The 12,694-nt window shown below is 33.1% G+C and overlaps 1 protein-coding gene across 1 annotated transcript; it reads right to left on the bottom strand.

Annotated features, from left to right (window-relative positions):
• Nucleotides 1-2,333: 2,333 nt before the first annotated feature.
• Nucleotides 2,334-3,269, bottom strand: LOC141492619 (olfactory receptor 7D4-like). Its single transcript, XM_074193098.1, has one exon. The coding sequence runs from the start codon at nucleotides 3,267-3,269 to the stop codon at nucleotides 2,334-2,336; it is 936 nt and encodes a 311-aa protein (XP_074049199.1).
• Between the last annotated feature and the right edge of the window lie 9,425 nt (nucleotides 3,270-12,694).

Raw genomic sequence — 12,694 nt, 5'->3', positions numbered from 1 at the left:
TTTGAATTAATACCTCTAATTTATCTTGCCTGTTCCCAATAGTTTTAAATTATGCTTTTTCTTTCTTGAGTAAGACTGTGACATTTTGCATGTTTTAATTGCTATACTTTCCATTTCGTGACAATTTCCTAGCCAATCTATTTTGATGGACAGATATATAGTCATAACCAGCCCAACGTTTCCTTTTCATATATATACTCTGGTGGAATTATTACTTTCTATCTATCTTTCTTTACATATTCATTAAAGCAAGTAGTTTTTCACTCAGTCTAATGAAGACTTTTTTTTCCCAATTAAAGCTGGTGAAAAATGGCCTATTTTAGGGAATCAAGTTCTCTGTTGCTTAAAGAGTTCAAACATAAGACAAATGCTCAATTAATTTCAAGGGCATTTTAGAACTAAAGGGCATTCATAATGATTAGTTAATCCATATTAAACAACCAATCATTCATTAAATACCTACACTGTCCCAGTCATTATATTAGGTGTTTTGAATATATAAGCAACTATGAGATAATCTTTCTGCTCTAATGCTTTCAATTCTATGAGGCCAGTGAAAATTTAAAATATAAAATTCACAGTAAATATTATGCAATTAATTCTTTGAGAATGGGAGATGATATTAATCATTGAGGAAATGAAGAATTCTTGAAGGTAGTACATTAACTCACTAAGAAAACAGTATCTTTTAATTGATGATATCTAGAGAGACAAGAATGGGATCCCTTCTCTTCCATATTTAGCAGGAAGACTTTTAAGGGATCTAAGAGTATCATTACAAGTAAGTGGTTTTGATTGTAATGTAGAGCATGCTGGGCAGTTTTTAAGAAATGAAACAAATATATTTTGACTAAGTTTATGAAGTGTTTTAATAGGCTCAGAATATAAAAAATCATTCTAGTACTAATACAGAGAAAATGAAGCATCTCAGAAAAATTCTTGAAGCATCTCAGAAAAACTCATGAAATGGTCAGTCCCATGTATGAGGGTAAGTATTACAAGATAATCACATAAATGACTGGACTTTAAACATATAAACCTATTTCTATTTCTTATAAACAAAACAATGTTCACATAGTTTCTCAAAAGCTGAGAAATCTAAACTTCATTTCTGCTAGACCCAGCAAAAATAAAACGTGTTTATAAAGATAAAGAAACCCATCAGGAAAGATGGTACCGTATTGTGTTGATTATTTTTAACCATACTGATTCAAAATGAGGACTTGTAAATCCTGAACGAATCAGGACCTAGACACCCAGTCATGAAATCTCACAATGATTTTTATCTTATTTATCTTTCCTGATTGCAGGAATCAAGTAATTCACAGTTTAGGAGATACTTTCATTTAAAATATTTGACTTCATAAAATGTGGAAAAAATGGAGGTAATAAAGATAGATTTTCCACTTCCCATTTCAAAAATGATAAAATTGAGTGTTAATGATATTAGATCATTGGTCAAATGGACACAGCTTTCAAGTGCCGGACTGAGAAGTAAATTTTAGTTTTGTCTCTCGATTTCAAGCACCTTTCTCATTTGAACATTTATGTGAAGTGAAGCACAGGTAATTATGTTTCAAATACAATAATAAAGTGAAGATTTTACAGTCAATAAGAACAAAATGAACCAGTAATTAAAGAACCTTGAGATTCATCAACTAACATTTATTAAGCACCTACTACATTTCAGGGACTCTGCTAAATTTGGGGTATACAAAATGAAGCAAATAAAAACAGTCACTGATATCAAAGATCTTACAATCTCCTGGGAGAGATAATTAAAGACAAATACATACATATATACATACATATCTAGAATATATAACATGAGTAAAAAACTAGAAAAAAGAAGATACTAGAAATAAGAGGATTTGTGAAAGGCTTCCAGGATAAATGACATCTATTCATATTTGTGACTTAAAGGAAAGAAAAGAAGCTATAAGATTCTGGATGTGAGGGACAGTCTGAGAAAATGATAATAGCCAAGAAATGCAGGTTCTTATTCAAGGAAGAGTATAGAATGTAATCTCACTGGAGCTAAGAGTATGTGGGATAAAGTTATTAGTAGTTTGGATAGGTAGAAAAGGATGAAGATAAAAAGGATTTGAATTCAGAGAATTTTGTATTTCTTTTTGGAACCGAAGGTGAATCACTGACATTGAATAGTCATGATGCCAGGATCAAAACCTGTAACTTAGGTAACTTGCTTTAATGGTGAAATAGGAGATATATTTAAATGGGGAGAAAATTGACAGGTCCAGCATTTTTGCCTCCTAATATTTCTCCCAGAATTACTTTTTTTTTCTTATTGGAATTTCCAGGATTCATTCCCATCAATAAGAGGTTTTTCTGTTCATGAGTCTCGTAAGGGCAGCTTTTATGTCCTTATTTCTTAGTGTATAGATAAAGGGGTTCAACATAGGGGTGACCACAGCATATATAGCTGAAACAGCTGTGCTCTTCCAGGAAGTATCAGTAAACGAAGAGGTCAAATATACCCCAAACCCTGAGCCATAAAACAAACAAACAACACAGAGATGAGATCCACAGGTAGAAAAGGCTTTGGACTTACCCTGAGTGGATGGGATTTTCATAATGGAGGAAAATATCTGAATATAAGAGTAAAGGATCCCCATGACAGGGATAACACCCAGCAATCCAGAAATAAAATACATCAAAATATAATTGATGAGAGTGTCAGAACAAGAAAGCTTCATAATCTCAGGAAGATCACAAAAGAAGTGCTGAATCTGATGGTTGGTACAAAAGGAGAGATGTGTTACCATTAGACTGAGAAGAAAGGCATCTAGAAATGCCAGTGACCAGGACAGTATCATTAGAAAGCCACAGAACCAAGAGCTCATCATTACTGCATAGTGTAGAGGGTGACATATAGCCACAAAACGGTCATAGGCCATAGCAGTGAGGAGGAAATGATCCAGAGCTGCAAAAAATATGAAAAAGAACATCTGGGTAAGGCAGTCAGCATAGGGGATGGCCTTGTTTAGTGTCATGAAGCTTGCCAACATCTTCGGGACTGTGGTGGTCACTACACAGGTATCCACAAAGGACAGATTAAAAATTAAGAAGTACATGGGAGTGTGAAGATGAGAGTCATAGCCAACCGCCAACATGATGAGTAGGTTTCCAACAATTGTGACCAAATACATGCACAAGAACAGTCCAAAGAGTAGTCCTTCCTGATCTGGATTCTCAGAAAATAGCAGGAGGATGAATTCAGTGAACTGTGTTTGGTTTTCTGGTACCATAGTACTGGCTTTTCTTCTAGGAAAGGAAAATGAGAACATGAGATGAAAATACTTTTATTTTTGTCTATGAAATGGAGAAACTCTAACTCTCAATTGGCTGACAGGATTTCTACTTCTTATCCCTGCCTGTGCCAAACATTTTCTTTTTGATCTTGTAAAATCACTCTTTTTACATTCCTTGATGATCTCCCGTGAAAATGAACACACTTTATCCTGGTTGAAATCGAAATAATTCGATTAATGGACATTTACCGGTTTCATTGTCTCCTAGCAACAAATCTAAATTTATCTTTTTTTTGCCATGTCCTCTCAGGCTACAGAGGATAGTGTATTTCTCTTACTAACCCTTCAAACATTTCAAGATAACTGCCAAACCAGAAGAAGTAGGAGCATAGCACATATTTATTACAGCAAATGCATTAAATCCCCAAGGAGAGCTTACTTGGAGAGTTAAAGAAAAGATTTTTTCCTTACTTTGCAATACTGGTGTTAGTAGGAGCCAGAGTAGATGATGGAATTGAAGCCCATTAGTAGAGAAGAATGCTGAGAAAAATTACCAAGTCGAAGCCAAAAGAGCTCTGAACTGATTCGTACTCAGCTTATCCTCTTGTAAAGTTCTCATCTTTGTTCCACATATGAAGCATACACTCTGGGGTTATTCTGCTAACCAAAACTCACACCAGCAAGTTGGCTATATAAAGTTTAACAACTATTTTTCCTTCAACCTTCTAGGTTGCAGCCATGACATGTTAGGGGATTATTTTCTAACATTCATCTTCTTTTATAATTTATATTCCTTATAATATTTATAAACTTTTAAACATCTACCATTGTGCTTCCTCTCTTGGTTTTGAGATGATATCAATTTGACTGACAGACAAGTGATTTCCATAGTACTGTATGCATAATATAATGGATGCCTCTTAAAAATGAAGAAAGAGTGCTATCCACTTCCTACAGAGAATATCTGGGTGAAAGTAGCATCAAATTTGTACTTGTTACAAAGGGGCAAAGCAGTTTGTAAGTCTTTTTCTTACAAGACTTTTTATTTTCTCCTGTCTCAGAAGCCTCATGAGATTCCTCCTAAACCTAATGTTATTTCTGCCTTGCTTCCTATAAAGTCCTTGCACTGTAATGATTAGGAAGCTTTTCCTTCATTCATGTATAAATATTATTTTTGTCAATTTCCATGTATTTCCTCTACACTTGATATTTGAGTTCAAGCAATAACCATCTAGCCCTTTTCATTACGTCCCTTCAAATACCTGAACAAGTTATAACACCCTTCACGCATGATGATATTTCATAACCCATTTTACCTGTTCCTTGAAAACTTTCTAGCTTTTATCTGAGCATCCATCTCTCTTCCCCCTTTCCAAAACTCAGCTGTGTCCAAACTCTTGGGGAGGATAAATACAGTCATTAACTGACAATTAATCATTCTCTATCTCAGAGTTTGGTTGTACTTTAAACCACTAAATAACCTGATACAAAACACCTGGTTCTTCTGAATCACTGGAAAAAATACCAATTCCTTTTGTTTTGTTAATTTTTCTGTCTGTCTTTAAGTACCCTCAGCAACAGCAGAGGAATTGTAATAGGACTAAAAGATGGAAAGGAAGTAAAGATCAGAAAAGGGAAAGACAAATTTAATAGAATGAGAAATAAAGGCATTAGAATTTCCTATCATCTTTTCTATCCCCTATCAGAAATGGAAAGAGAAAAGGAAAACAGACCAAGTGCATCAGGAGAATAGCAAAAAGACAAAAGCTATACAACTTTCTTTAGGAGAGCAGGTAGAGAATAGTAGGAAGTGATGTGTATCAAGGAAATAACAGCCTAATTAGATATTAAGATATTCTGAGGGATCTGCATAGACATTACAGTGATGAATCGTACTTCAGTCAAAAACTCAGTCTACAGTGCTATTTAGTGATCTATAGATAGAGGTAATACAGATATCTACAGTTTGTATGGAAAGGAAATTTTTAGAACCCAGTAATCTGTATCTGAGAACAGGGGTATAACCTCCTTAGCATTACTGCCTAGCCATAAATGCATCTGAGAGTTACTTCAGGTTAAAGATCAGCCCAGGTGTTTCAGTTATGTTTAGTCTACCTTGACTGGAAAAGAATAAATTAATAGTTCTTCTATTAAGATAAAAAGAAAAGTTTGTTTTTTTTAAATGATTATAAAAAGGATCACCAAAATCTCCACAAAAAAGATGTCGTTAGCCTTCCAAAAAACATTCGGGAAGTTAATAGGGAATTTTTAAATTTTTAGACTGTATTTCATGGTTCATTGCCCTCCCCTCAAATATATATAGTGTGTATGTATATATATATATATATATATATATATATATATATATATAATATCATTAAAATTATACTAAATAATGTCAAAAAATGAAACTTAAACCTGACTCAGGTTATAAGGTTTATCCACTCTCCTTTGTTTTTCCCTCTACTTAGACATCAGTGAACTCTGGATTGCCAAGTAAACCCTCTAATGAATGAAGTCTTCTTGAACTTTAAACTGGATGTTGCTGTGATTTGAGCTTTGTTGGCTTTGGGAGAGTCTCCTTGAGTTTCTGAGCAACAACTGCCTCCTCTTTTACCTTATTCCCCTCCTTCTTTGTTCCCCACTGCTTTCCCAATATTTCCCACCTCCAATCACTTACTGAACATCACCAAGGAAATAGACTTGTTTCGCTGTATCTGAGTATTGGAAAGTAGAAAGTAAGGCAGGAAGTCTGAATCCCAGAAAATGTGGAGATTTTCAGTCAGTTTGTCTAATATCTCTAGGAGGCCCAATCCGACTCCATAACGATCTGAGAAAACTGAGATGTGATCTTGAGAAGGAAAGGAAGATGTTTAAAATTTATTTCGTCTAAGAGCTCTATCCCCCAAACTCTTCATTAGACATTGAATATTAATTATATTTCCAGTTCCTGCCCCTTGTCCCCTTTGGGGCAGGAAATTTTGGCAGAAAACTTCATAATGCAGAGAGCTGTCCAATATCTCCTATGAAGTTCCCAATCTCAGGGGACCTCGATCAAGAAAGGACCTCAGAGGGTTTTTTAGACCAGGATGAATCATCTATTTTCTTTTCAACAAAGAATACACCTCCTCTCAGGGCATCACACTGTGCTCTTCTAGTGTTGAAATTGCAAAGAAAATTTGCTTCTGCTCAACTAAAGTCATTCTATTCCTAGATTGACTTTATTTTATTTTAAGTTTCTCGTTGGGAATCAAGCAGAATAAGTCTAATAACTCTTCTACATGAAACAATTTCGAGCTCATAACGTTAGTATTCACCTCGGCATTTCTTCTAAAGCTCAATATCTCCACATTCTTTTTTTTTAGGATTTTCAAGATTTTCAAGGCAAATGGGGTTAAGTGGCTCATCCAAGGCCAGGCAGCTGGGCAATTACCAAGTGTTTGAGACCCTATTTGAACCCAGGTGTTCCTGACTCCAGGGCTGGCACTCTATTCACTGTGCCACCTAGCTGACCCTCTCCTCATGCTTTCATTGTTCCTCATTTCTTTTCCTTTTTATACATTGGCTTCAACATATCTTAAATATAAATTTAATTTTTGAAAGCTAATCTAAAACCTGGCAATGATACTTATTAAATATCATCCAATTAGATATTTTCATTGATATAGCCATTTAAAGGTTCCTTAGATTAATCAATATTGGAAGCTGCAGCTGTCATATTGACTAGATCACTGGCACTGGAGTCAGGAGGCCCTGAGCTCAAATCTGTTCTCAAACCAAGCTATGTGATCTTGGGCAAATCACTTAATAGTATTGCCTCACACAAAGGAAAAAAACCTAGATCAATATTTGGTTAATGATTCAACACTGAGCTTCAACTAAAACAATGCAATTTGCTGAATAGATTGTTTCTTTATTCATTTATTTCTATTATTAATTTCAAAGATTTCTGCTGAGCATGTAGAAATTTGTATTTTTAATTACTGAAAAGAAAAAAAAACATCAGTCACCCCCAAAGAGTGCATATAATTGGTTAAATAATGTAGTGGCATAATATTCTTATCAGAATGTGGATGTGCAATTAGGAGCTAGCTATAGAGAAATTCATTTCAATACATAAAGCTTTATTAATATTTTAGCAATTTTAAGTTTTTTGGGAATGAGCATTGTGTAGAGGAAAGGGTGTTTGTTTTTCAGAACATTGGGTTTTAAATATTATCTTCTATAAATACAAGCTTTGTATTGCTCCACACAAATTCCTATAAACTTCTCAATGCCTAAATCTAAAAAAATATTGACAAAAAAATCACATATGATGTAGATTTTGTCAGGAATATATATATATATATATATATATATATATATATATATATATATATATATATAATTAAGAGCATTATTGATATGTTTTGCCTTATTATTATGTGTTATAAGAAAGGCATATGTGAATTGGGTAAACACACAGAGATATAGTGTTTGGAGCAAAATCAATTAGCTGAAGTAACAAAAATATTAAAAAAGAAGGTGCAGCCTAATTCTATACAATGCCATGGTCAAAACGTTCCTAGATTAAAGATATGAGGAAGGAAATTACGTCTTAGTAAAAGATATGTTAGATCATGAAGCAACATAAAATTTTAACGTGCATGTTTGGTTGTTTTGGCATACAAACTTTAAAAAGTTAAATGACATTCTTTCTAGTTTTTCTTTCTCTTTCTGAAATGACAAAACATGTAGCATAGCTATTAATTACTCATTTGGTTTTTGATGTCATTCACTTGCATATCCAACTAAAACAGATTTATTTTAAATAATTCAACTTTTGAAAAATGGTTTATTAATATCAATGATTCAACTAATTTTTATTTTCTAACTGATAATTTATGTTTTCAAAATATGTTATGAATGTTTTTCAAAATTCATCCATATGTCTATATACATTGTTGTTTCACATAATTTTCTTTCATGCTCACTTCCCAGCTCCATCCCCTCAAGTGCCAAAAAAATCAGCTGAACTGTTTACATACACATTTGTGTTAAACATGTTTACAAATTAATCATTCTCACTATGAGGAATTAAGAGTAAGGTAAAGAAGAACATACATAAGAGATATTTTTCAAAAATTGAATGTTGTATTTATCAGTTTCTGAAGGTTTTTTTGTTTGTTTTGCTTTGCTTTGTTTTGTTTTGTTTTTCTTCCACTTAAAGGGCGATACATTTTCAAAGCCAATCTGAAAAGGACTGACCTAGCTCTCTGAACTGCTGAGAGATGTTGCATCCATCAATGTTGATCAACTAAAAATAATGTTGTTAATATGTAGAATGTTCTCTTGGTTCTGCTCCTTTTGCTCAGTATGAGGTCCTGTAATTAATTCCACGCTTCTCTAGAGTGTGACAATTTATGATTTCTTAGAGAACCATAATATTCAAATACCATAACCATTCCCCAATCGAAGGGCATCCCTCAACTTCCACTTCTTTGCCACTACAAAAAAGAATTGCTAAGAACGTTTTAGAACAAATGAGATTTTTCCTATTTTGATTATCTCTTCTGGATTTGGGCTCAATATTTAAATTGCAGGGTCAAAGTATATGAATTTTTTTTTTTGGCTCTGAGGGCATAGTTCCATATTGCTCCCCAGATTGGTTGGATCCATGTCAAAACTCTAAAAGTTCCAATGTTTTAAACATCCAATGCTCTCACAACCTCTCCAATTTTGATCATTTCCCATTTTTTTTTCATTCTGATAGGTGTGACTGATACTGCAAAGTGGTTCTAATTTGCATTTCTCTGATCACTAATGAATTTGGAGCATTTCTTATGATTATCTATAGTTTTAATTGCTTCATTTGAAAAATGTCTGTTCATATTCCTTGACTATTGGGGGATTACCTGTAACCTTAATGTCCTTTAGAAAGGAGAACTTTATCAGGACATCTAGTGATGAAAATTATCAGCATTTGTTTTCCTTCTAATTTTGTCACCATTAAGTTTAATAGTGAAATACCTTTTTGATTTAATATAGGGAAAATCACTCATTTTGCAATTTAGTATATCCTCTATTTAATTCTTTGTCTTAAATGTCTCCGTAGATCTGGGAGATAGAGTATTTCTTGGTCAATTAATTTACCTGTGGTGTAGTACTTCAGGTCTTAATTATTAGACCATTCTGACCTTATTTTTGTATGGGGTGTGAGATGGGTCTATATTTAATTTTTACTACACTATTTTCCAGTTTTCATAACAAGTTTTGTAAAATAGTGAGTTCTTAACCCAGAAACTAATGCCTTTGGTTTTTTCAAACAGAAGATTACTTCATGCATTTACTAGTGTTTCCTCTGAACCTATCCTAATCCACTGATGCATTTTTTTTTTCTTAATCAACCCTAGGCAGTTATGAATGCCATTTTCTAATATGATCTGAATGTATTACAGCTAGGCCACCTTCCTTCACATTATTTTTAGTTCCCTTGATATTCTTGACCTTTTATTGCTCCAGATGAATTTGGTGATTATTTATTCTAGCTCAGTAATTACTTGGTATTTTATTTTGTGTGGCACTGAATAAGTCATTTAATTTGGGTAGAATTTTCATTTTTTACATTATCTTGATCCAACCAGGAGCAATTGACATTGTTCCAATTGTTAAATCTGACATTATCTGGATTAGAAGTGCTTTCTAATCGTGTTCTTACCATTTCTGGCTTTTCTTGGGGGGTAGATTCCAAAGTATTTAATGTGTCTAATCTTACTTTCTTATTTTTTTTCAAAGCAGTGAGGTAAAGTGACTTTCCCAAGGCCATATGTGTAAGTTATTTTAAGTTTGTTGGACCACATTTGAACTCAGTTCTTCCCCTTCTCTAAGACTAGTTCTCTATCCACGATGCCATGTAATTGTCCCTGTCTACAGTTACTTTAATTTCACTTTTTTATCTTTTGGTCTTGAGCCTTTTTTTGTTCATTGTAGAAATTAGGTTGATTTATTTGCATTTACTTTATACTCTACTACTTCGATGAATTTGCAAATTGATTCAACGAGCTTTTTTTTACATGATTTTCTCAGTTTCTCTGAGCGTAGCATCATACCATTTACAAAGAGTGAAAACTTTGCTTCCTCATTGCCAGTTCCTTTGATTTCTTTTTCTCCTCATTGCTAAAAACAATTTCTAAATCTTTATTGAATAGTAATGTTTCTCTATATTTTTATAACTTGCAGTATATAGTTTACCCTCTCAAACTTTCAGTTTCTCATTGATAAAATGGGAATAATGACTACTCAAAATAATATCAAACCTGGAAAGCATTTTTGAAAATTTAAATTTTATTTAAATATTCTTTCCTCTTTGTTTGAAGTTTTTTCTCTTAAGAATATTTTGCTTGTCAGCAAAATGTTATTTTTTCTTTGGTGAGCGGTGTGTTTTGCAAGGCAAAGGGATTAGGTGGCTTGACCAAGGTCACAAAGTTAGGTATTATTAAGTCACTGAGGCTGCAATTGAACTCAGTTCCTCCTTACTCTGGGGCCAGGGCTCTAACCACTTTGCAACTTAGAGGTCTCCCTGTCAAGAAATTGTTAAATAAACCATTCTGAATGTTTCAGCATATTTTTCCCAAGTAGGTGATTTATGCAGTATTTTCATTAGTACTTTATTTATTGTATATAGAAGTGTATTGTATATAGAAGTGCTGCATCAACATTATGATCAGGTTTTTATTCTTGATGTTTTGTTCCGAGGGGCATTGTACTCCTTTTCTTTAATGTTAGAAGACAAATGAAATCTATGGTTAAACCAATAAATGGATTCTGAATAAATTATTTGTACCTTATTATTAAAAGGTAACAATTACAGGCAGGATCCAAATATACAAAGAAATTTCATGCTTCCCTATATTTTTTCCCATAAACTAATTTTTTTTTTATGACAAGCAATACAGATGTTTTTTATCTTCAGTACAATTTATGTGATGACACATGAACAAAAATATCATTATTCTTTCCTGTGTTAAATCTGTGAAATTATGAGTGTTTTAGTAGCTATTGTTCCCATTTTGTGACAGTTTCCTTGCGAATATATTTTTCTGGAAAGATATATAGCCATGCCCTCCACCTATGTCTTAGACATTCTCTAAGGGGAATATTAGTATCAACAAATAGACATTGAAGCAAGGAGTTTTTCACAAGGTCTAATGAAGACACCTCACAACTAAAGCATTCACTCAATTGGTGAAAATGGCCAATTTTGGGTACACAAATTCTCTATATCAAGCAAAAGACGATTGCTCAATGGCTGTAAAGGATGTTGAAATCCAAAGATAATTAGTAATAATTAGTCAATTCATATTAAACAGTCATTCATTCCTTCAATTCCTACACTGTTACAGTTATCATATCAGGTGTGTTGAATATATATATATAAGCACATAAAAGACAGGCTTTCTACTTGAAACCTTTAGCTTCCATGAGGCCAGTGAAAACTGAAGATGTACACCAAGAAGTAAATATTATCCAGTTAAATTTGTTACAATCAGAGATGACAATAATAATTGAGGATATTATCCATTATTGAAATCAGTACATCAACTCACAAAGAAAAGGATATTGGAATTGATGATATAAAAAGAAGAGTGGGCTCCCCTCTGTTCCATTTTTGGGAGGAAGAATTTAAAGGTCTCTGAGAGTATCATTACAAATAGGTGGTTTTGATTGGAATGTAGAATTTGTTGGGCAGGTTCTTGAAATAAAACAATATATGTTTCCCTAAGATTATGAAGTGTTGTAATGGACTCAGAAGATACAATTTCATTCTAGGTATAATATGGAGTCAGTGAAACTTCCTAGAAAAAGTCATGAAATGCTTGGATCCATGTATGAGGTTAATGAGTACAATATGATCAGAAAAACAATTCAACTTTAATCATATATATTTATTTATGTCTCATCATCAAAAGAATATGCAGATAGTTTCTCAAAGGCTATGTTATCAGAATTTCCGTTCTGCCAGGCCCCAATAGACTAAAAAGATTTTATTTATAAAGGCAAAATATAAAGAGGTCCTTTTGGAGAGACTTTGCCCTATTGTGTTGAATTTTCTTTAACTATACATATTCAAAATGATGATTTATAAAATATGGAAGAATCAGGATCAAGACATCCAATAATGAAATACCACAATGATTTTTCTCTAATTTTTCTGTACCTACTGCACTTCTAGAATATGTCACAGTTTCAGAGATACTTTCATTTAAAATATATGAGTCCATATGCTACAAAAGAAATAGTGGTTATAAGCAGACTTCTTCCATTTCCCAGTTCAGAGATGATAAAATTGACTGATAAAGATATTAGATCACTTGGTCAAAGGCACAAAGTCATTAATTGCTAGAGTGAGAACTAAATTTCATTTTTGTATCTTGATTTCTATC

The sequence above is a fragment of the Macrotis lagotis genome, chromosome 1 (genome assembly GCF_037893015.1).
Source record: "Macrotis lagotis isolate mMagLag1 chromosome 1, bilby.v1.9.chrom.fasta, whole genome shotgun sequence".
Classification (NCBI taxonomy): Eukaryota; Metazoa; Chordata; class Mammalia; order Peramelemorphia; family Peramelidae; genus Macrotis; species Macrotis lagotis.
Note: the sequence above shows the minus strand (reverse complement) of the source record. Positions and strands in the feature narration are given on the sequence as shown.

Excerpts from the sequence above, each read along its gene's own strand:
- LOC141492619 (XM_074193098.1), bottom strand. The coding sequence starts at position 3,269 with ATGGTACCAGAAAACCAAACACAGTTCACTGAATTCATCCTCCTGCTA.